Below are 25,601 nucleotides of genomic sequence, written 5' to 3' on the forward strand. Positions count from 1 at the left end.
TGTATACATTGTTTTGGAGGACTCAGTATATACAAATGTTTATGCCTAAGATCACATTTTTGAAGACATTATTTTTAAGGTGTACCATAGATAAAATAATAGATCACATAATATCTTCTTATATTTAAATAGTGATTTGTCTGTAATTGAGTATTTTCTATATTTGCAAAGATTCATACTTGAAAAATGTAGATCATCATGAAGGGGTTTATTGGGTTGCTATTGTGCCTTATCTTACTACTTTTTTACTGGGACTTTATACCATTATCCAAATCACTGACTGCTACAAAAGATCAGTCTAGAGGATAGTACTTTGCTTCTAATATATGTAATTTTGTTCACTTGCAATTTTTATAATTTCAATTCCAAACGATAGTTCTTTTTTTCCCAGAAAATAATGTACATTCTGGGAGAATCATAGGAAACTTATTTTTCCAATCTTGAGAGCATTGTAAGAATGGCTGGAGAATTCCACTTACTGTGTTTGGAGAGCTCAGTATATTAGTCATAAAAGCATGAGGGCCTTCCTTAATTTAAAATGAGGTTTTATATATAGAAACAATCCAAATATCTTTTACTAACTTGCTCATTTCACATACAGTGTGGTTGAATGTCCACTCTGTAGGGCATATAGTGCTGGACAGCCCAACATGGAATATCTCTGCTAGCTGGCCTGACAGTTAAACATGCTTCATCTTCTTATTTTCCAGAACAAACTGGACAAGGTATTGAAAAACTATGATGCCATCTGCCAGATAAACTCAGAGAGGTATCTGCAGCTAGAGCGGGCACAGTCCCTCGTTAGCCAGTTCTGGGAGACGTATGAAGAACTCTGGCCATGGCTGACAGAAACACAGAGAATCATCTCTCAGCTTCCTGCTCCAGCCCTCGAGTATGAAACTCTAAGACAGCAGCAAGAAGAACATCGGGTAAGCTCAGGGTAAAAGAGAATGTGATATTCTCCACTGAAAAAGAGTTGTGGTTTTGATTATTTTTAATGCTTAAAAACGAATCGTGGTTTTGAACAGAGTTGTTACCCAGATTACCTGAGTATGGCATTTTAGCAATACTCTATTTAGTTTGCAATTTACTTACTTCACAGCTGCTTAACTTGTTTCCTAGAAATCAGTGAGAAGACTTGTATGGCTGGGCATGGTGGTGCATACCTGTAATCCCAGCACTCAGGAGGCTGAGTCAGGAGGATCACTGTGAGTTCGAGACCAACCTGGACTACATAGTGAGTTCCAGGTCAGTCTCTACAACCTAGTGAGACCCTGTCTCAAACCCCCGCCCCCCCAAAAAGACTTGTATAGGTAGAATGCATTGTGTATTTCATAATAGAATCATGACTTCTATAGAATAATATGCTGTGTGTACCATCTGGGCAAAAGAAGATTCCATTTTTGCATATCAGAGAAATATGATTCTAAATGCTTTCAGATTACACCTGTTGATTTGCTTTCAACTTACACATGTTGAGTAAATTTTAGTCTTTCTATGTAACAGTCAGAGCCATCACACAGACAAAGCCCTTGGAGAAAATAACAAGATCGTGAAAACATCAAAATAGAAATATCGTGACATCTGAAAAAAATGTGTGCTGAAGTATAGAGACAAGTTGTTTCCCCTTTTTTTTTTCCCCTTTGTATATGCGAGGCTCTGACATTCTTGCTCCTTTTAAGTGTAGATAAGCACATTAGAGAGAATGTTTATATCCAGAGTTATAATATGTTTAAACATAATTGGAATGACATTCTGAAGCCTGCATTCTAGCAGTCACTTAATTGTTATTGTCACTTAAAATTTTGCAAGAATTTGGGTAAAAGGGGGATTCAAGACTGTTAGAAAAACTCTGAAGTCCTTGCTGTTTATGGAATTGTGAACCTAGTTCTCCCAGATCTGTAAAAAATGTACTTTTAAGACTTGTTCAGAGGGCCAGGGATTTATTTAGCTCAGTGGTGCTGCTGCCTGCCTCACAAATGCAAGGTCCTGAGTTTGATCCCCAGTACCAAAAACAAACAAAAGAACTCAGGACAAGAATTGCATAAAGATTGGCGCTTTATCTTGGGGTATATTGCACCACTGTTTGCACTGTTTGGAATATGTAACATACTTATTAATATTGCTTGTTTGCTTTTTTAATGTACTGGCACTGAAGATTTCCTCTAACTGAGGTATTCATCTAGAAGACAGTTTTAGAGAATACTTTAAGAATGAAAATTTTATGGAGTACTCTCTCAATCATTAAGCAAGAAAAGATAAACTGTAGAACTAAATTTTAGTTTAAGAAATCATGATGCCTATTCACTAAATGATTTTTTTTCTCATCGAGTGTATTGGTACATTTTAGGTATACAGTACAGTTCCATTCATCATTGGGATCTTGTACCTTTACACGACAGGTCTTGGTTCTCATATTTTCCCCTTGTCCCCGCCCTCCCTTCTCCCCTCCTCCCATCCCCTTTACATATACTTCATTTCCATTTTTTTTCATTTTCTCATATTTTTTCTTTTCCCTTATTAGCTTCCCCTGCCCTTCCCACTTTCTCTGCACCTTTAGCCACTTTCTTCCTATTTCACATTGTCCATTGTATCATTAGGATCTTATGCAAATCTTGGTGGGACCTCACTAGAGCCTTTGTCACTGAATGATTTTTTTATGCAAATGTTTTGTGAATTTCTACTAGATGATTTGACTTTTTAACACATCATATAGTAATGAAAGGATAAGTATGGAGTTGAAAATTTCAAAATTGAGTTGATTTTCCTTTTTTGTGTAATCTTTTGAAACATTTATGATTACATATTTAAAGAGAAATAAGATTTATAGCCAATTCTTTAACTTGTGCAGGTTAAAAGTTTTCAAAATATTTGCTGTTATCCAGAATGGCATGTCTTCTCCAGTTCTACAATATCTACTATTCTGGCGGAAGATCTAAGGGTTTCTACTGCCCAAGGATAAGAAATGGTTCCTAAGGCATATCACTAAGTTTTAGATACCTTAGTGTCACACTGTGTACCTCCAGCCTGACTGACTCCAGGAAACATTTTGTCACATGTGAAGCAAAGTCGTCTCTTACCTAGCCTTTTCCCCGTTCGCACACACCCCTGAAGAAACGCCCCGTGGATGTCCCCTAGCCTGTCCTAGAAGGGTCCACACAGGGCTCATTTCACTTCTCCTGTCTCAGGCTAAGTTGCCTCATAGTTGGGCTGCACAGAGGAGATCTCTAGGCAGCTCAAGAAACCTTAGCATTTCACCCGAGAGACAGGTAAGCTCGTTCTCTAAGCATCCCTTCTAAAACCTGTGCAATATCCTCATCTTTCCTTTTTCATGTGATTCTGTAGTAATTGAGACTGCCATCACCACCTCCATTTTACAGAGCAGCACAAAGATGGTCACTCAGCCAGGAATAGGTAGGCGCTAGATTGCAGGCTTGGCTTTCCCATGTTCTTATATGAAGCATGTTAGATAGTCGCCCAACCCCTTTTTGAAATTGGATTTGTGATTATGCGGCCACTTCCAAAATTACTTTCAGGCAACCTTCAGAAAAACTCTTTAAATAGCTTATTTTACTCGGAATAGATAATGGTGTACCAGTTTCCTCAACAAGTTCTCACAAAGAGAGGTTTTAATGGACAGTTTGAATAAGAACTAGTTTTGTGTCCATCTTGGTGATTCTTCTTAATTGGTTCTAAAAAAAATTGGTAGCTTACCTCTAGACTGTCTTTCTTGTATATCATTTCTCTCAGAGAGACTCTTACTAGTGGCCAGATAGCAAACAGCACAGAGATGTATCTTCCGGTGAGGGAGCCAAATCCATAATGTGGCACAAATGAAAGGTTCCTCAGTACTGCTTAGGGCTGACCTCAGAAACCCTTAAGCACAGACTTCCCTCAAGTGGTTTTGGATTTCACCCGTGAGCAACTGCTCAGTGGCGGGCCCAGGACCCATGAAGTAGAGATGTACTAGTCTTTTTCAGGCTCCCAGCAGATCATTTCACTAGAGCACCTGGGACTCTCCCTGGGTTTCACCTCCATTCGTTAGCATAACTGTCACTGTAGCTCTTGATGAGATGGCAAAAGTGTGCAACATACTCATCACATGACACACTTTTATTTAAATGCATCTTGCAAATAACATTCAATAGCTATATATTTGATAGATTGATAGCCCTTGCAAACATTTTAAAGAAACAAAGAGAAGTAGACTCATTCATATGTGCATGTGTAATGTCCATATGTCATAATATGTACAATAGGTTCTAGTACACAAGGCACGATCAAAAAGTACAGTGAATGTTTAAATTTAAAATGTTTTATTATAGTAAAAGATACATTGCCATTAACCCCCCTCAAAATACCACCCCCACTTGGAACGTACTTAGCCCATCATTCTTGCCACTTTTGAAGCAGCTTTGGAAGTTGTCTTTTGTAAATGTCTTCAGTTGCTCTTTTGTATCTGCCTTATTGACCTGATTCGGTTCATAACGTTTACCTTTCGTGGTCATTTTGATTTTGCGGAGAGCCCAAAGTCACCAGGTATCAGGTGGAATGGACGTGGTAGAAGAGGACACACTGTGATGCTTTTACAAGTCTGCCTTTACTTTGGATAGTACTTCGCGTCGGTATTCCCCGTGTCACACCTGATAAAGACACTCACAAAAGAGGACTTACTTCAGAACTACTTCAGACAGTGACGGGAAGGCTGGGATGAGTGTGTTGAAGTGGGGGAATCATCTGAGGAATATCGTATTAGCTCCCCTTTCACTGGGACAGAACACCCAACACTCTCAATTTAGAAGAAGGTTATTTTGGCTCACAATTTCAGCATACTCTCTTGGCCAACTCCAGGGTGGAGAAGTCCTGGTGAAAGGTGGTCTGGAAGCAGAGGGGAGGGAGGAGCCCAGGGACAAGAATGCACCCTTCCAGGTCGCACCCTCAGTGTGTGCCCCTTCCGAGCAGGCCTCACGGTCTAATAGTACGTTCAGCTGTGCCCTCAGCAGTGGGTTAATTCAGTGATGAACGCCTTGTCCCCATCGTGCCCGTCACCTTTCCAACACATGAAACTTTGGGGCATTCTACTTGACATTTACCATATCATCTTGGTACAGTGTCGTCTTACACTGGTTCATGTATGTAAATTCAGTTTCATGTGAACATACATCACCCTCACGCCCTTTGTTTCCCTTTGTTAGCGTTGTGCCTGCCTTCCACTGAGCGTTCTGTCTCTCTGTTTCCCTTCTCTCTCACTCCCTGTCCTCTTCGTTTTATGCTTTTGTAAATAAATTCCTTTGGCAAAAAGGAATACCGAGTTATGGTTTGTTCCCTATGAGGACATAGGAGTTAAGAATGCTTTTGTGTAAAATGACCCTTGGCTGATTTTCTTGTCAGAATGTACTGCTGCTGTTATGAAATGCATGATGAACTGAGAGTCGTTTTTTCATTCAACCAGCATTTTTTTATGTATCCCTGAAAAAGGGCGTTGGTGTTACTAGACTGCTTAGCCTTTGTGTTAGAGCCATGTGTTCCAGGCAGAGTTGTATGCACCATTGCATGCTAAATGCCTTGCAGTGAGTAGGGCTTTTGTTTGGAGTTTCTTGCCAACTGGAGGGAGGCATTGGAGGCGTAGACAGCTGTAACAAGGAGGTGTAACCCTGAGATACTGAGAAGTTGTTTGGTTTGTTATAGCAACTGAGAGAGTTGATTGCTGAACATAAGCCACACATAGATAAGATGAACAAGACTGGGCCACAGTTACTGGAATTGAGCCCAGGGGAAGGCTATTCTATTCAAGAGAAGTATGTGGCAGCTGACGCCCTTTATAGTCAAATTAAAGAAGATGTCAAAAAGCGTGCCGTGGCACTGGATGAAGCCATGTCTCAGTCAACTCAGGTAATCATTTACACTAGAAGTAGTTTTGTTCTTCTAAACAGTAAAGCATGAGAAGACATTTTCATGGATTCCCTGCTTAAATTTCAACGAAAATTATTTTACTACACTCAGAGTGTTGACACTTTGTCTCTTAGAGGTGATATTTGCTTGCATCCAGCCTTTATAGTTTCACTTGCACAATGCAATAAAAATAATTTTAAGTGACTCAGAAACATATAGATGCTATTATTGTACTGATATTTAATTCAGTGTCCATCCTGATGGAATTCAATGTTGCCCTTGGCAGATAGAAAGTGTCCCTGTCATCATTAAGAAGCCAATAAGAGGAAACTCTAAATGATCAGCCAAATAAAAAGGCTAAGAATATAAAGTTGGGGTTGGATTTTTTTCTTCTTTGAAAATATCTTTTTGCAAGAAGTTGAATTTTGAAATTATTTGTAGTCTTTGCATTTTCAAGGTCTCATTTTTTGTTAGATTCAGGACTTTAGAGTTTCCATTTTCTATAATCCTGAGTGGTGGTTCCTTTAATTTTGAGGCCAGTATAGAAATTATGAATAGCCAAATTTTTTATAACTTTGCTTAATTGTTAAGTAAATACAAACTTTTTGGAACAGGGGCTGAGCATTGAAACCGTGTCTAAGCATGGGTTCCGCCACTGAGCTACTTTCTCAGCCCCAAATACAAACTCTAGTTACACTGTTGAAGAAAGCTTTAATTTTTAAACTTTTTTTTTTAGTTCCAGAAATGCAACCCCTTAAATGTAGTGAAAACTGCCCATGATTTTCACGTTTAATAGTATGACTTTGGAAGATGTCAAAGTAATCATGAAAAGTGGAGAAAGTCAGTTTTAGTAGGCTTGTTGAGCACAATTTTAAAAATTTATTTGAATTATGGTAAGATGAAACAGTAGAATAAAACAAATTCTGTTGCTAAGCGGTCCTCATATGTTAACATATATCATTTGTTAATGCACTTAATCATGTATTAGAAACCGTTCTGCTTAAGTAGTGTGATGCAGAGATACCTACAAATTATAATTTCAGTCAAGTCTCCATATGCTAGCTAGAGCTCACTCTTGGATAGATGTTTTGATAAAGGGACTTAGATTTTGTTTGTAATTGAATAAATTAGATGTTTTCATTGACATCCCCCGTGTAGTATCATTGACCTTTCCCCATAAATGATCCGTGCTCTGTCACTAGTTCCACGACAAGATTGACCAGGTCCGTGAGAGCCTGGAGCGTGTTGTGGAGCGTCTTAGGCAGCCGCCTTCCATCTCGGCTGAGGTTGAGAAGATCAAGGAGCAGATCAGTGAAAATAAGAACACATCAGTGGACGTGGAAAAGCTGCAGCCATTGTATGAAACTCTTAAGTTGAGGGGAGAAGAGATGATTGCCAGATCTGGGGGCACTGATAAAGATGTATCTGCCAAAGGTAATAATCGTGGAGTAATGAAACAGTTCAGCTTTACTTTCACGATAACCCTAAATTTTATGCTGTTCTCGGACATCCAGTTGCATAACAAAATGCCAGATTTTCAAAAGGTGTTACAGATATAACGTGCTTAGGGTTGAAGGGTTGTGCGCACAGATCCGTTACTGTCGTCCTATGTTTGTGAAATTAATCAGTTGAATACAAGGTGTGCTAGTATGCAAAAACCATATGTTCTGCCGGTATTTTAAACGCATGATGTTAACAAGGCCAAATAGGGGTTTTAAATATATACATTTTTTTTCCTTATTCCTGACTGCTGTGTGTTACATAGCAGGCCTTCCCTCTCTCACGACCATAGAAAGACATTAGCCATCTTAGAGCCATACACTAGGGTCACTAGGAAGAACACGTGCTTGTGGAAATTGATGATAACTTACTCTAGCCACAAAGCCAAAATACACAGCCTGTATTATTCTATTTCTGAGACTGAACAAACTACTTTATTCTTCGAGAGCGTAACAATAGTCAGGTGGCACTGCACTTTCATTTGGATTAAGACCAACATTAGTGAGTTTAAAACTTGGTAAACTTAGGTTTTCTCTAAGCTCAATAACTTTGAGCATTGACTTTTGTCAGGAAAGTTCTTGGTTCAGCAGAAATAGGAGAATCACAGAAATTGCATTAACTGGAGGAGCTCTTGGGCCCAGTGATACCCACTTGAGTGCTATGAGCCAAGTTTAGATACTTAGCCCATTGAATCACTGTTTTCAGTATGAACTAAGATGTTTCACTTTATTGCTTAAGTGGAGCTAATCAATGTTTTTTTGTAGCTATTCAGAATAAGCTTGACCAAATGGTTTTCATTTGGGAGAACATACACACACTAGTGGAAGAAAGAGAAGCCAAACTCTTGGATGTAATGGAACTAGCAGAAAAGTTCTGGTGTGATCACATGTCACTGGTGGTTACCACTAAAGATACTCAAGATCTAATTCGTGACCTGGAAGATCCTGGAATTGATCCCTCAGTAGTAAAACAGCAGCAAGAAGCAGCAGAGGTAAGCAGAAAATCTCATTTAAAGTTAAAAAGCAAGTTATGGCCTAATGAAGCCTTCATTTCTTTAGCAAATATTAGGAAGTACTCTTACAATTTATATTTGATTTTGAACATGGAATGCATAAGGATTAGTAGGAAATAGGACACACCCACAAATTTCCCTTAGAAATCTAGAAGCAAAATAACTCTGTCCATCTCCACGGCTCCTTCCTTCTTTCTCTCTCCCTCCCTCCCTCTAACCCTCCCCTCCCCTGTGTTCTCCCTGTCCCTCTCCGTCTCCCCCTCCCTCGCTCCCTCTCCCCCCTCCCGAGGTATAGGGTCCCTTTCTTGCCAGCCTTCTAACCTGGCTGCCAGTCCTCTTTCTGGACCTGCTCAAATTGTGTTGTTGCTTAAAAGCCCTCCGCGGTACACCTGCTGGATAAAGCCCAAACTGCCTTAGGATAGGCTGTGGAGCTTTTCACAGCCCACCCTAGCCCATGCCCATGCCCCCAAAAGCAAGTGTTCCACCAGTCCCGTACCGAGCTTCTCTAGTCTGGTAGCTGGAAAGTGGACCCCACACACAGTTTTATTCTTCCTAGTATCTCTTTGTGTTTCTGCATATTTTATTTCCTCAGCTGAAATGCCCTTTGTGTCACTTTTGTGGCACATCCTCAAGAATTAATGTTCCGGGGCCGGGCCACAGCGCCTGCCTGGCAAGCATGAAGTCCTAAGTTTGATCCCTGGTCTTAAAAAAAAAAAAAAATTAATACTCTTTTGGTTTAGTAGTACCACCCATATAAATCTTTTCTTATATTCTTAGCAGAACTATCTGCTGAGTATGATTGCCGTGTTTGTCCCTATAATACTTTTTTCCTACAAAATACTCTACACATAGTGTGACTGATGGTGCTTACCTATACTTCTGTCTTTTCTACTGGACTTGTGGTCCCCTTGAGAGGAACAGACAGATCTGTTTTTCTCTCTATCCCAGTGCCTAGTGTAGGGCATAGTTCATGCTTCTTAAATGTTGTCAAATGAGTAAATATGTTTTTACCCAGAACGTGAAAGCAAAGGTAGGGCACTTCCATTCTGCTGCAATACTATAATAATTTATTAGTACTTCCTAGGGTAATAGCATAAAGTGTAAATTCAAAGCTAGGTTGTCCTCAGTGTACTGACAAGTGCATTAATCACTATAAAGCCTTTGGACTCATTTTTCTTATGTCCACTTTAAGTGCATATTGTTAAGCTAGTTGATTTGGCAAACAAAATGTCTTTCTGTACTTTATACTATGGGTATTTTTCAGAATTTGTTCTGGTACAGTTTACTTCTTTTTTTTTAATAATAAAGATTTGGCAGTTTTAAAGAGAGTTTTTTTTTTTCCTTTAAGATACTTCTTCTGTTTCCTTGTGAGAACATTTGTAGCAGAAAGTTGGAAAAACAGAAGAAATGAAAATAATTCTGATCCCACCTAGAATTGACTACCATCAGCATCTTTGTGTACACCTCTAACATTTTAAGGCTACATTTTCTTATTCTAGGCTATAAGGGAAGAAATAGATGGACTGCAGGAAGAGCTGGACATGGTCATTACCCTGGGATCAGAACTCATTGCTGCATGTGGAGAACCCGATAAGCCCATTGTCAGGAAGAGCATAGATGAGGTACAGCTGGCTTCTCTGCTGTTAGCAGAATCCTCTTCTAAAAATATAGTTAACCAAAATATATTTGTTAAAAGTAATCAGAATTCAGATTTGACGCTAAAAGAGTTGTAACGTTTCTATTTTTAGTTAAATTCAGCGTGGGATTCTCTAAACAAAGCTTGGAAAGATCGGATTGACAGACTGGAGGAGGCCATGCAGGCTGCGGTTCAGTACCAGGATGGACTGCAGGTAAGGCTGTTACAGTGCATCTGCCCATTCTCACAGCAGGAGGAGGACTCTACTGATTGATGTCTGTAAATGTATATATTGGCGCCATCCCAGGTCTGCAAGTGTGCATGCAGTTGTGGGTAAATATTGCCCTGTCATTTGTCTGGCTACTTTGATTTGTTTTTGCCTTTAAGAAAATCTTGCTGACCCTTAGGTGTGTTGACTCATATGCACATCTACAAATATTGTTACGTACACACAGTGAAATTTACTTTAAAATGAAATATACTTTTTCTAAAAAAATGTAAAAATAAATGTTTCTGTGCAGCCTTTTTCATAAATGGTTCGGCACTAGACAGTGAAATAGAACTGAGTCTCAATTCTATTCTGAAATAGAGTGGAATAAGATGAAAGGAGTAAACACCGTCAAAAATATAACCAAGTTTAAAGTCAAAAGTAAAGTGATTTGACTTGAAGCCAGTGTTCTCCCTGTACCAAAATAGATTTCTGTTTTACTGGGTCATAATCAGATACATAAAAAGTATGTATATATAGTTTGTTTTAGTAGTTGTTTTCTACATCTCAAAGGCTTGTTCAATTCATTAACCATTTACAAGTTGATTTTTTAATACTAAAAATCCTCTTATCAGTTGATAAGATATTTTTTCACTGTCTCCTTGCCTTTGTTCCATTTCCGAACAGGTGGCAGGCATTTAATCTTTCATCCTTTTACCATGTGGGAAAGCCCCTTTAAATATTTCCATAACACTAAGTGAATATTATTCTAAAAACTCAAATGAGAACATCATTTCCTTTTTTGTTATGCCACCCTATGTCTGTGTTTGTCAAAATAAATATCACCAGCCCGGCTTTAAGTCAGCTGAAAAGAGCTTTGGGCTTTGGAAATATATGAAAAAATTCACTACATGTAGCACCTCATTTTCCCACCACCACCCATTTTCATCAGAGTGATAGTCAGGCCAGGTCATGGTGCTGAGTTGTTGAGTTACACTGTCCTCCAGGGCTACGTGCAGTCACTTAGGGGAGGCCACAGACAGACACTGTGACTGTGCACAGGCCTTGCTACTGCTGGAAAAGCAAGAGTCTTCGTAGGCCCTGTTGGTCTTAGGTCATTAGCACCACCTGTTTGTCCTGAAGGGCGTCTTGGTTTACTAAATAGCTGTGCTAGTATCATTAGACGTTCAAAGCTCCAGAGGGTCCAGGGTTTCATTATAAAGGAAATACATTTTATTTCCCAAGTTACGGCTTAAGTTCTTAGGGTTGATTTATGATAACTTTTAAATACCAGATATTTTCCAGGATTTTCCCCCATTATATGGTCTGGCAACTTCATTAAAGTGCACAATAAAAAATGTGTTGAGCCTTTCTAGACTGATATCACCTAAAAAGAAGAAAAAGAGTAGAGAACTCTGAAGTCTGTATTGGAATTCATAATAATGGTCTTAATACTAATCATTTATGTGTGTAAGATTTTAATGCTAATATTATGTAGGGGTTTAGTTGAGCCCAATATTTTGCCCAAATGCTGAACAGAATTGCTTATTTCGATAAATGGATGAGTTTAGATTGTTTTAAAAAGCTTTTAATATCCTGAGAATCTATTTAGTAAAGAATTTCTTCTGAAAACTTGGATGCAAAATTGGGACAACTCTTCCATTGTAGTACTGCTTTTATTGAGGTAAACCACTTTAATTTTTATGAAATGGGTTAATTCCATAATGTCTGTATTGGTTTATGAGATACTATAGCAATGTCAGATGCACCATGTGGTAACACCTGGGCTAATGTGTCTTTCAGGCAGTATTTGACTGGGTGGATATTGCAGGTGGTAAATTAGCTTCAATGTCTCCAATCGGAACAGATCTTGAAACTGTGAAGCAGCAGATTGAAGAGCTAAAGGTATGTGTGGAGACTGTGTAATTTATCAGAGACTTTTGGCATTTTTAAAGTTCTTTTTTCATGTGTTGCTTGTTTGTATTGTTTTTGGTTCTGGGCATCTAATGCATGGCCTCACTAAGGAGTGCTCAGAAAATGTTGCTGTTTGCTGAGGAAATGTTCTACCACAGAACTGCACCCCTAGCCTTCCACTTTTAAGTTCTTGAGTCGCAGAATTTTTACATAAATGTATTTATTTCACATAATTGAAGCATTAAATTTTAATTTTGAAGCTGGTTTAATATAGTGCCTACATGTAGTAAGCTAGACAAGTGCTCATTAAATAAAGGAAATAAAACTTAGCTGTTTTCTTTTTATTAATACCTATTCATTGTAGAAAAATCAGAATATACAAAAAAAGAGAGAAAAACCAGTTTTTCTAAGTCACCCGAAAAGTTTTGTACCCAGAAACAGCTACTCTGAGAAGTTAATTGTTAGCCTTTCAGATATCTTCATGTTGGAGGCAGGAAGGGCGTATGGGATGTATATGTGTGTGGGGAGAAAGGGGAGAAATGTATTTAGATCATACTGTTAGAGTGTAGCCAGTCTAATAAATCAGCAACATTTTTATTCTTTTCATGTGTTCTGAGTCATTTATTTAGTCTTTCAGGCCAAAAGCATATCCGTAGTATAATAGTGTTTCCCCAGACAGTAACAACTCAATTTCACTTCCCGCCTTGGCCTCTTCTCTCATCCTCAAGAATCACGCCAGTATTTCTGTTTTCCCTTGTCGTTTTTGTTTTTGTTGTCCTCGATGTCTAGTTGTGAAAATGGCTAGACTTTCTCTTTGGATTCTCTTGTACCAATGATTATTTATCAAAGTGAGATCAGTGAGATTTTTCCTAATTCTTCTGACGGTGGTCTCCATTAGATTTTCATGTAAAATTGTAATCTGCCTTTAAAATGGTAGCGTTTTCATCTCTGACAGTATTTTATTTAAAAATAAATTATTTTTTGAGAATTTTGTTGTTGCCATCATTAGATGGAGGGGTTTTCTTTTGTTTTACTTAGGTTGTCCTGTTGTAAACACACAGTCTACTGTACGTACAATTACTGGTGCAGAGAATTTAGTTTGAACACTTGTGCATACTGGCTGTCAGCGGGCTGCACAGGAGGGCTCACTCTGAGATCCATGTGTTTCCGTTCATCCAGCTGACTAGCCAGATGATCTCAGGAAGGTTATCTGACTGTCTTGTTGCTGTGTCCTTAGATTAATAAGAAGACAAAATTATGTTCCTTACAAGTTGGTTGAGAATAATTTGAACATAACAATTGTTCACTTTAGTTAGTTTTTGTTGGTTTTTTGATTTTTGGTTTTTTTTTTTTTGTTTTTTTCCTTTTTGGTATTGGGGATTGAACTCAGGACCTTGCACTTTTGAGGCTGAGCTAAATCTCTGGCCCTAGTTACGGTTTTTTAATGATTACTTCCATATGCTTGAAAGAAAATTAAGGAACTGTATAGCCACTATTATTACAGGTTCAGTAAATACTTTGTGAGGATACTTTATGATGTGACAATTTTCTGTTGCAGTCATTCATTTTCTAACCCCTTGTTGGCAAGCCAAGATTATTATTAGCTCATTGGTTCCACCGCCTGCCTCTCAAGTTCAAGGTCCTGAATTCAATCCCTGGTACCAAGGAAAAAAAAAAAAAAAGCACCAGGAGAGAGAATAATATAATTCTGTGTCAGCAGTGAGTGAGGCATGGGAATAACTACATACAGTACTAGTGAGTGCGCATAGCCTCAAAAAAATAAAATAATTGGGTGCAAGATGAGTATATGCTTAGAGAAAATAATACTTTCTTGGAGACATTGTTTTCTGATTTTCATATATATTAATATATTTTCTTTCCTTTAATCTTAATTCATTTTTGAATATATAATTAGATACCGAAAGTAAGCTAAACCTTGAAAATACAAAGTTTAAGGGGGTGAAGGGAGGGCAGGGACAAGGGGAAAAAGTGAGAACCAAGACCTGTCATGTAAACGTACAAGATCCCAATAATGAATGTAACTGTGCGATATACCTAAAATGTACCAATAAACTCAATTGGAAAAACAAAAGAAAATACAAAGCTTTAACCCACAGGATTTTTGGCTTAAGTTACTGATGGATAAAAACTTTCCTTGCATATATCTTTTTTAAATAGCAATTTAAGTCAGAGACTTATCAACAACAGATAGAAATGGAAAGGCTGAACCATCAAGCAGAACTTTTGCTGAAGAAAGTAACAGAGGAGAGCGACAAACACACAGTTCAAGACCCGTTAATGGAACTGAAATTGATATGGGACAGCCTGGATGAGAGAATTATCAACCGACAGGTAAAAGCCTGTTAAGAAGGTATACATTGTCCGTCTCACGTATCAGTGTACATTGATTACAAAAAATGAATTTAGGCAGTTACATACATACCCATATGAATTACCCATACCCTCTTTATTTCATTAGAAATGTCCTCGGTTATGTCTTTTTTTTTAATCTATGAAGGATGCTAAACTGAAAATGTAGAAGGATATGATGATTAGGCTTCGTGGGTTATGCTTACAGACTTACACAGCATGAAGCAGTTGATTTTTGCCCTTGTGTTACAGATGCATGTCATTTTAAACATTAAACTCATAAATGGATTTTCTCCCTCTGTTTTTTTTTTGGTAGCACAAGCTGGAGGGTGCTCTGCTGGCCCTGGGTCAGTTTCAGCATGCTCTGGATGAGCTCTTGGCATGGCTGACACACACTGAGGGCTTGCTAAATGAACAGAAGCCTGTTGGTGGTGACCCGAAAGCCATTGAAATTGAACTTGCCAAACATCACGTATGTAGCCTTTACCACATATTATGCATTTCAAATAAAAGATTATTAGCATTTAAAATGGTTTTTGACCATTCTTGCTTTAGTTCTTCCCTAGTTCTTTCATAATAGTAGTTGCTCCCTGATTTAAGTTTTTCTTTTTCTTTCACCTGGTCTTATTTATATAGATAATCATACCAAGGCATATTTAATTGAAAAATTAGGATTTATTTTTACAGTTAATGTTTATGTGAAAGCCTGCTTCACTGTTTAATGTCTACATTATACCTTTGCTTAGGGCAGTAATGACTGGTCAAACTGATTTTGCATAAAAACAAAATATGTTTATTTTCATAGGGTGAGTTACAGAGCACTTATACTTTTACAGACCTGATAGTGCTACCTTAAAAAGTCTGCATCAGTGATAAGAACTGGGTATAATATAGCAGAGGTGGAAATACGAGGTATGGGGATCCAGTTATTTTGGCAGGGGATCTCTGGGGACTTTTGAATCATTTATCTGTCTTTGAGTAGTTAGAAATGTCTCCTTTTTTTCTCTTTTCCTTCCTTTTATCAAAGATCAAAAGTTAGAAAACTGTTAAAATTCCTGGCAGAGCTGCTTCAGGAAGCTTTCTCCTGCTCTTAGGCTCTGACCTTGTAGTGGGACCCAGACCATTTGGAAACACGAATTTTTATGGAATTATCATTTAAATTTGATCAAGGAGAAATATTTAACTCTTACATCTTGAAAAAGTGGTTCTCTCTATTAACAAAGCACGTGCTTTCTGTAAGGGTAACTCCTTGTCCAGTTGGTTTTACAGCCTTTGGAAAACACTCCTTCACCAGATGCTTCAGAAAATGAATGAATTCAGTCAGAGAATCTATGCTATACGTGGCTACTGTCCTTTTATGAAAATCCCATCAGTTCTATCTCCTCTAAATGGGTGGTGTCTCACAGAGGTCGAGAGATGATGCTCTGTTGCCTTATTATTGCCAGTGAGTGTAGGGTAAGATTGTAATGTTAGCACCTCTTTGCTGAGATAAGGAGATAGTGAGTCCTTTCTTCTCTTTCACAACACTAATTGTAAAATATGTATGTTAGGTATGGAATAATTTTATATTTGAAAATAAGGAGCAAAAGTGTATTTTAAATTATTGAGGATATACTCCTGAGTGAAATAAATAAGTCACACATGTGTAAATACCCAATAGTTTCTCTGGTGTGAATAAACTATAATAGTACATAAGATCCTAATGATATAATGGACAATGTGAAATAGGAAGAAAGGGGCTACAGGTGTAGGGAAAGTGGGAAGGGTGGGGGAAAAGTAATAAGGGAAAAGAAAAAAATGAGAAATAAAAAAATGGAAGTGAAGTGTTTGTAAAAAGGGGAGGGGAGGAGGGGGTGAAGGGAGAGCAGGGACAAGGGGAAAAAAATGAGAACCAAGACCTGTCATGTAAAGGTACAAGATCCCAATAATGAATGTAACTGTACTGTATACCTAAAATGTACCAATAAACTCAATGAGGAGAAAATAAATAAATTGAGATATGAAAATTAAGTTTAATTAAACTGTAAAACAACATTTTGAACTGTTTAGTTAGTCTCCTGTCATATGTAATACATCAATTGCATCGTCATTGTAATGGGCACAGCTAGCAAAATGTTTTCACATAATTGTTTCAGGAGGTATTGATAGTCTAAAGGTAGATCTAGGAGAACAACAAAATTAAGGGAAAAGGAAGTCCATCATTTTAAAGTGCAGCATTAGCACTCTATTATGAGGGTTTTTTTTATCCTATAACCAGAAAATAAAACAGTTGTGTTAAAACTGATGTTGGGGCCAGGGATTTAGCTCAGTGATTCGGTGGCCTGCCTTGCAAACGCAAGGACCCGAGTTCAATCTGGTACCAAAAAACAAACAAACAAACAAAAAACTTATGTTGAAGGCAGTACCAACTAGCAAACATAATATCTGTAATATTTTCAGGTGCTCCAAAATGATGTATTAGCGCATCAGTCCACAGTGGAAGCTGTCAATAAAGCAGGAAATGATCTAATTGAATCAAGTGCAGGAGAAGAAGCAAGCAACCTTCAGCACAAGCTCGAGGTTTTAAATCAACGCTGGCAAAATGTTTTGGAAAAAACAGAACAAAGGAAGCAGCAGCTGGATGGTGCCTTGCACCAGGTAATTAGAGATAATAAATTCTGAAACTTTCTGGGGTTTTCAAGACCAAAAGAGCCTGAATTTCTTTCCTTAGTTCAGAGTCTGCTGTTTCATTCTTATACTTTAAGGAGAATAAGTCGGATAAAGAGTAGAGCAGAAGAGAGATAGCTTTCTAGTTGTTAGCATAATACTCTTTATCTGATGAGCTCCCCGATGAAGAAAAGTAGGCAAATCTAGTGATTCCTGGCAGTCAAGGTAGAGGGAGGCTTAGCAGGCTGGGGCTGCTTGAAATTTGTACCTGAAAGTGAGTGTTTATAACCCAAATTTAAAACTCCCTATCCATTCAGGCCAAAGGCTTCCATGGCGAGATTGAGGATTTGCAGCAGTGGCTGACTGACACAGAGCGTCACCTGTTGGCGTCTAAGCCTCTGGGAGGTTTGCCGGAAACGGCCAAAGAGCAGCTTAATGCCCACATGGTAAGTACAGTATCTCCTACAGGTCTAGCCTCAATCTAACAGACTGTTTTGGGTGGGCCCTGGTGATACATAAATAATAATGAGAGAAGGTTTTAAAAGATATAATTTTATAGAAGAAATCACTGTGTAAGTGCTGAAAACAAAACCATTTAGTGATTAAATCTTTTAAATCAGAACCTAGCCTTATTTCAGAAGTTAGTCTTGTCAGCATATAGGAAAAAAGTTTAGGAGTCTAGAGTTTTCTTTGGAAGCAAAGGTGTCTCCACCAAACGATAAGCTTTTATGGATGTTGTACAATATTGTGTAAGTCATATATGACTGTGCTTTGTAGTGTAAAGAAAAATCTCCAGTCCTAAAAAATTAAACTTAAAATTATTGTTCAAATATATCTATGTATGAATATGAATATAAGAATATTTCTCATGAAAAACTGGAAAATGTGTTCTTGTTCTTTTAAAAGAAATGGCTTGTTCTAATGATGACAGAGCTCTGCCTTCATCTTCGTACCTTACCAGCTGTGGAGAGAGGTGCAGGCTTCTGTTGAACTGTCCAGTCTGGAGCATTTGTCTGTGGGCTGTTCTCGCCCAGTTTCTGAGGCACTGGCAACTCTTAATAATGAGAGCCATAAAATGAGGAAACTTGAAACTCTAGCTCGCTTTCTTAGAAATGTGGACTGACAAACTTAGAATACCCCTGATTATTGTCATTTGCAGGGCATCTGTGGGGACCTTTGAATCAGCTCTTAAAAGTTCTGAGAAAAAAAGTCATTCATATTTATGAAATGGTTTCTGTACTTTTTACATTTATGAATTTGCATCCAAAATATTTTTTAATCTTCAGTATCCAGAATCACTATCTTTAGAAACAAGGATTTGGCAAAGAAGCAGGCCATCATACATGAAACTCTATACTCTTTAGTAGTTAATGTTGTAAGATAAAAATAAAATTTTACTTAATTTGAAAGTAATTTTGAACTTGGTGTTATGGAGAGGTTAACCATTTTACAGATGTAAAGAAGTACTATAGACTGATATAGATAACATCGAACTCTTTCACATGTATGCTGAATGATTAAAATAAGTCCTGTTATCCAGTATAGAATTTTCTAGAAATTTACAGTATACTAATTATTTCAGAAATTTATTGTGTGTAGTTGTTATTGTTTGGTGATATAAGGGACCCACTTGTTTCCCTGAAAAAGTGAAACTTGGGAGTATTTACTTTCCTTTTCTATAAAGCCTAAGTAGTGACTTCAAGATAGCATCTTGCCTTTGTAGAGTGCTTCTGTTGCATTTGTAAAATCTGTTAATTATAAATTTAATGAACCCTTGAACAAATAAATTATTAGTATTATTTTAATAACAAATACCTTAAAAATGTTAATTCAGAAGAATATAAGAACTTGAAAGCAGAAAACTCTTCTTTAGAATACTTCTAGAAAAATATTTTATATCAACTTACTTTGGTTGAGTGGTGTGCTCTTCACCCTTCTCTTTGCTGGACACAATACCAGATCCCAAACACTCAATGGAGGAGAAATTTTAATTTGCCTCACATCGTAAGGGGATTCAGTCCGTAGTCAGCCGACTCCGAGGCAGAAATACCGTAGCAGAGGGTGTGGCACGGCAGAGCCGCTCACTTCAAGGTGGCAGAGAAGCAGAGCAGGGAACGGTGCCGAAGAGGAAGGGATGAGGGACCAGATAAAGACCGTAGTACGCAAAGCTACATTACCCTTCCAGCCACACTCATACCGGAAAATACGTTCACCCATTTCTAGGGCAATATTCCAGCTTCAAAATATTCCCCCTTGTTTAAACACATTTATTCCATCATTGTTACCACTTTCCAAAGCAGTTGTGGAAATCCTTTTGTGTCTTTAGTTGTTGCATTGTTGTGGCTGCCTTGGTGTCTTGAATTGATTCAATGTATTTACCTTTCATGGTCATTTTTGACTTTGGGTAAGAGCCAGAAGTCACACCATGCCAGATCCAGTAAATAAGGTGGATGTAGACACACAAATATTTTTACGAGGCTGGCGTTCCTTTGGATAGTACTAGGTAGCAACATTTGCCATATTTTTTATCACCCCTATCATAAAGACATGAAAGAGGACTCCATAAGTGCGTCAGACAATGGCAAGAATGGTGGAATAAGTGTGTTTAAAGTGGGAGGGAACTTTGAAGAGGAGAAATAGCAGTAAGTTTTTTTAATTTACTGTAAATTTTTAAAATTTCTCTGGTATGAGAAACTGAAAGTATAAATGAGGACCAAAACGTATAATAGATAATGTGAAATAGGAAGAAAAGGTACAAAAGGGGAGAGGGAGTAAGGAGAGGGGAAGAAGGAAAAGAAAAAGTATGAGAAAAGAAGGAAAAAACTGAAACAAAATTATTGTAAATAAGGAGGGGTAGAGAGATGGAAGGGAGGGAAGAGGAATGGGGGAAAAAAGAACCAAGATACATCATGTACGAGTACTACCAATTCCCAGTGACGAGTGTGAGCATAATGTATACCTAAATGTACCGATAAGCTTAATAAAAAGTGAAAAAGAAAATGTTCTAGAATTAGTGGCATTTATGTATTTACTAAATTTACGTATTTACTAAATACCCTGGAATATGCACTTTTAAAGGTTGGATTTCATGCTATATGAATTATGTCCAAGTTCGTAAGATTGTAAGGCTGAAAATCTTAGTGAGACATAATATATGTTTGTCAGTGGGAACTTGATTTGACCCACATCGTAATTCAATCAGTGGAATAGAACCAGTTTTGATTTTTTAAATGAAATGTGTCTATTGTTTCATTGGTCTTAGAATTTGAATTTGTTTAAGCACAATCTTCCATATTCTCTCTAGAAGATACACACTACATTCAAATTGGAAGCTTTAAAAATGTTTCAAGTGAGATTCTATTCATAGTACCATAAGTGTGGCTGTTGTAATCCAAGAAACTGAATAGTCAGTGTAAATGACTTTGCACTTGTACTTTGCTTTCTATCCATTGCATGTTTTCTGGATCAAGGATTAAATTACATCAAATATTATAGTTATTTTGTCATATTACCAGGAAGGAAGTAGAAGCCCCCCCCCCACTTTACAGAGCTGGAAATTGAGACCCAGAGAACTTAAATTACTTGAGAGCTGATTAGGTACTGTGCAGAGAACCTTTCCTGATTGCATGCAAACTAAAGCTAGACCTCAGCAGGCCAGAGTGGATGGCCGTGGTAGCATCACTTCTTGTCTCTCTCAGTAGACAGCGTGGCTGTAGGTTTCGGTACTGTTCCAATATAGTGAAGTTTAATCGTGACAGTTCTGTATGCCAGAAATGAACATTTGACGAGCGGCTTGGGATTGATGACCTGAAAAAATGGGACTCTCAGATGCTATTCTCTTAAAAGCCGTATAACTTGAGGGTATCTCCATTTAGGAAGTTTGTGCTGCCTTTGATGTTAAAGAAGAAACTTATAGGAGCCTGATGCAGAAAGGCCAACAGATGCTTGCATCATGCCCCCAAACTGCAGAGACAAATGTTGATCAAGACATAAATAACTTGAAAGAAAAATGGGAATCAGTGGGAACGAAACTCAACGAAAGGAAAGTATGTGCTTTAATATTACATTAAAATCAGTGTTATAGTTGTATAATAGTTTATTTCATGGATTTTGCCTTATTTCTGAGAACTATTTAAAGTATAATTTTTAATGATTCATGTTTAAATTTTTTTATACTTAAAGATTTCAGTACAGCAGTTGAAAATAGTATTCTAATCCAAAAGAATAGACAGTGAAAGGAATCTATTCAATATAGATGGAGATATTTAATAGACCAAGTCTCAGGCATATTTTTATTACTCAAGTTCAAGATTGTTAATTTTGTTTTAATCACAATCATTAGAGGAGAGGAAGAGCAAGAGAGATGTTTATACATTTTATCAGCTCTTATATAAAAATGTGAAAAGAATTACGATTTATGGACTATGTATTTTTTGCCACTTTTTTAAAACCACAGTGACATTAATGCTGTAAGAAAAACAGTAGGCTACAAATACTAGGTGTTTCATAGGATTTTGACTCCATCAGTCAATTGTATGAATGTGTTTTTCTTCTTACCATTCTGTCTTGTTGGGGGTTTTGTTGTTGTTAATTGCCGCAAAACACAGTTTGGTGTACACTGAGTATTTTTCTAGCTGCAGGGCAATATTTCTTACTAGACAGGGTTTAAAGAAGCTTGGTTTGGCAGTATTGAAGGCTTATTCCAATCGCAGGTGGTTTAGTTAACATAGATACAGGATGAAAGGGAAAGGAGTCTTCCAAAGAAGGATTAAACTGAAACAAAATAACCCTTCAACATCAGATACTATACTAAATAATCCATCTTCACAGGCTAAACTGGAAGAGGCTCTCAGCTTGGCAGTGCAGTTTCACGACTCCCTCCAGGACTTCATCAGCTGGCTCACTCAAGCAGAGCAAACCCTGAATGTGGCTTCCCGACCAAGTCTCATCTTGGACACGGTCTTGTTTCAAATTGATGAGCATAAGGTATGTAGCAACAACTCACACGGACAACATTCTCCTTTCAGGCACCAAGTGTTTCCATGTCAGAAGCATGGATTTAGTAGTTGAAAACTTTGTCTTGTCCTATAAAGCATAACGAACTTTATGATACCAGAAGCATTTCTAAGATGGATTCATTTTTCCCTTGTTTCTGATTATGTCCTCTCTTTCCCCCTCCCTGGTGGTGGGGAGAAGGTCTTTGCCAATGAAGTAAATTCTCACCGTGAGCAGATAATAGACCTGGACAAAACTGGAACTCACCTGAAGTATTTCAGTCAGAAACAAGATGTTGTCCTAATTAAGAACCTACTTATCAGTGTACAAAATCGGTGGGAAAAAGTAGTTCAACGACTAGTAGAAAGGGGAAGATCCTTGGATGATGCAAGGAAGAGAGCCAAGCAGGTAAGAAACCTTTGTGAAAATTCTCTGACCTTAGCAATAAATGAGTTGTAGCTGTTGAGATGCGTGGTGTTAAAACACTTGCATTGCAGGCTAAGTTAGTGGCAATAATCAGGAGCTGGGTATTCATTTTCCTAAAAGGGCTGTGGTTTACCTTGGCATGCTGACATCACTTTTTGGACCTGGCAGCTCATCTTGAAAAGACTAATTATAGCTTGGCTTCATAGAGGGGCCATTATCATTAAGGCACAAAATGGATGTCCAAATTTTGTTACTGGGCTTGTTTATTTTTCCTCTGTCCTTTTGGCCTCCATTCTCATACTCAGAGTATAGCATTATACTTTATTATATCACTAACTCATGTTTACTTCCTAAGCTGGACTTTCTTCAGTCTGAAGAGCTGAGACACAGATGTGTAGCCTCCAGGCAGCTTGCAGAAGGGATGTTTCTGGGTCTGAGTTATTTGGCATTCCCCACCTTTCTGAGCGCTTGCTCACAACCCTTCCTCTACCCACCAAAACATTGTGATGCAGCTTCTCACTTTGAAAGTAATGCAGATCTTTTGGGGATGCTTAATTTAATCTAGAAAACTTCACAAGGAATTTTCTCTTCTCTCTTTGCCTATTACTAACATTCAATAAAAGAAGGTAAAAATTCTTAACATTTCTGTGTGTACACTGTGGAAGTAAAAGTAAGACATGTACCCACCTTATTGGCATATATCTTTTTAAAATTACATTTAATAATTCTACCGAAAGTTTTAGTATACTATTGAGGCTGAATTTTTTTTACCCTTTTTGCACCATTCAGCTGCATTTGCTTAGCATTGTTGTACTTCATTGTTTAGGCTCAGTTACATGGCACAAGACAGGACCCTAAGAGTCAGATGTTTCAGTGTTTAACCATCAGTATAAATTTTTGAAGGCCTAGAAATGACAGATTGCATTGTTATGGAATTACATGCCTTATGTCCTTTTTGAGTGGGAGGAATGATGTGCTCAGTATTGGAAGTGAGTCTGGAATAGAATCTGTTGCTAATGTTACAGTAGTAATACTGAGTCTGACATTTTTGTCTCATTATGAGCACAATATCTTCTGTAATATGTGTTGAATTATAAAAATCTAATTCATGAAGATGCTCACTCTCTCCTATCTCCTCTTAATCTGTTTGTCTCATTTTGTTTAACTGATTATATTCCTATTTTCTACTGTTTTCATCCCAGAAAGCCTTTCCTCTATATATATGGCTTAAAAATAGCTTCAAAGGCAGGACCCATTTTAGAGCCTGTGGTTTATATTACTGAAATTCATGTCCAGTTTTTAGAGCCTCTGTTAATTAAAGTCAAACTGCCCAGCACCTAGACTAGCTGTTTTTTAAAATTTCTTCTTAATCTCAGTTTCTGGCTTCAATGTTGATTGTAGCTCTCTAATCTTGGCAATCATGTACCTATTTTGATCTTGCTTTTTTTCACATGTAAACTGAATTTTGGGGGGGATGTGTAGGGAAAGTAGGTTTGTAATGTGATAATGTCTAGTGGGCCCCTAGTAGCTTTGTGATTCTGTGCCTTGGGTTTGCTCTTTTTGTTATTTCATTATTAATGTACTTTGGTATACAAGGAGTTTATGTTAATTATTGTATTTTTGGTAAGTATCTGTTCATTTACATTGGTTATAAGAAATAATTTATAACCAGTTTCACAATTGAGTACACAAAAGTGTGAAGCCTACTAGTTTTGTGTAATAAACAGAAAAGATACTGTGGCTAAAATCAGATATGAGGGACACAGAATATTTGCAAGGTCTCAGATGGCAAAGAGAATTATTTTTTCTTAGAACTCAAAAATTGTGTGTGCTTGTACATATAAAACCAATATGTAAAGCATAAGCACTAATTTGAGGATTCTGATAGCAGTAGAGATACTAAGCTACCTTTGTATTAAATAGGAATATAATGGCCTCTTTTTATTCTTGCTACTTTAAAAAACAAATTTACAGGGTTGGGTTTGTAGCTCAATGATGCAGAGCCTGCCTGGCAATCACAAGGTTCTGTGTTCAATCCCTAGTACCAAAAATAAAAAATAAAATAAAAATTATAAGCTTCTCTATAGTTCTCCTTCTCATTTTGTCCCTTTTTCTTTTTATTGAGTTTATTGGTACATTCTAGGTATACAGTACAGTTATATTCATTACTGGGATCTTGAACCTTTACACAACAGGTCTTGGTTCTCATTTTTTCCCCTTGTTCCTGTCCTCCCTTCACCCCCTCCTCCCCTCCCTATTTACAAACACTTTATTTCCATTTTTTCATTTTCTCATATTTTTTTCCTCTCCCTTATTCCCTTTCCCCTACCCTTCCCACTTTCCCTATACCTTTAGCCCTTTTCTTCCTATTTCACATTCCTTTTCTTCCTATTTCACATTGTTAATTAACTACTATTATAGTTTTTCACACCAGAGAAACTATTACTGGGATTGAACCTTTACATGACAGGTCTTGGTTCTCATTTTTTCCCCTTGTTCCTGTCCTCCCTTCACCCCCTCCTCCCCTCCCTATTTACAAACACTTTATTTCCATTTTTTCATTTTCTCATATTTTTTTCCTCTCCCTTATTCCCTTTCCCCTACCCTTCCCACTTTCCCTATACCTTTAGCCCTTTTCTTCCTATTTCACATTCCTTTTCTTCCTATTTCACATTGTTAATTAACTACTATTATAGTTTTTCACACCAGAGAAACTATTCCGTATTTACACATGTGTAACTTATTTATTTCACTTAGGAGTATATCCTCAGAATGTCCCTTGTTCTTAACGTGAGAGTTAAACACCTTAGTTGTAAATTCAGACCTGTCAAGAGACAGCAATGGACATACATACATAAATATACAAATATGTTTTTGAGAATATATGTTAAAATTTGGGCAAAAAAAAGAAAGAAGAAAGGAAGTTTTTCCCTTGAGCTCCATTGCTATTTTTAGGCTCATTGCTGTTTTTGCTAAAGCGATATGTTGGATGAGTTATAGCA

The 25,601-nt window shown here is 37.5% G+C and overlaps 1 protein-coding gene across 20 annotated transcripts in view; it reads left to right on the forward strand.

The window, feature by feature from the left end:
- Dst (dystonin) overlaps positions 1 to 25,601 on the forward strand; it is a 316,182-nt gene that overhangs the window by 262,042 nt on the left and 28,539 nt on the right. For all 20 annotated transcript variants that reach the window (XM_033756553.1, XM_033756561.1, XM_033756554.1 and 17 more), the window contains 14 exons: positions 711 to 929; positions 5,689 to 5,892; positions 7,095 to 7,326; positions 8,157 to 8,383; positions 9,904 to 10,026; positions 10,153 to 10,254; positions 12,052 to 12,153; positions 14,341 to 14,514; positions 14,849 to 15,004; positions 16,972 to 17,169; positions 17,496 to 17,624; positions 21,054 to 21,224; positions 22,009 to 22,164; positions 22,375 to 22,581. In XM_033756553.1, the coding sequence (XP_033612444.1) occupies positions 711 to 929; positions 5,689 to 5,892; positions 7,095 to 7,326; positions 8,157 to 8,383; positions 9,904 to 10,026; positions 10,153 to 10,254; positions 12,052 to 12,153; positions 14,341 to 14,514; positions 14,849 to 15,004; positions 16,972 to 17,169; positions 17,496 to 17,624; positions 21,054 to 21,224; positions 22,009 to 22,164; positions 22,375 to 22,581 (2,400 nt within the window). The remainder of the gene's footprint in view (positions 1 to 710; positions 930 to 5,688; positions 5,893 to 7,094; positions 7,327 to 8,156; positions 8,384 to 9,903; positions 10,027 to 10,152; positions 10,255 to 12,051; positions 12,154 to 14,340; positions 14,515 to 14,848; positions 15,005 to 16,971; positions 17,170 to 17,495; positions 17,625 to 21,053; positions 21,225 to 22,008; positions 22,165 to 22,374; positions 22,582 to 25,601) is intronic.

The sequence above is a fragment of the Fukomys damarensis genome, unplaced genomic scaffold, assembly GCF_012274545.1.
Source record: "Fukomys damarensis isolate Sample0158 unplaced genomic scaffold, DMR_v1.0_HiC HiC_scaffold_27, whole genome shotgun sequence".
Lineage (NCBI taxonomy): Eukaryota > Metazoa > Chordata > Mammalia > Rodentia > Bathyergidae > Fukomys > Fukomys damarensis.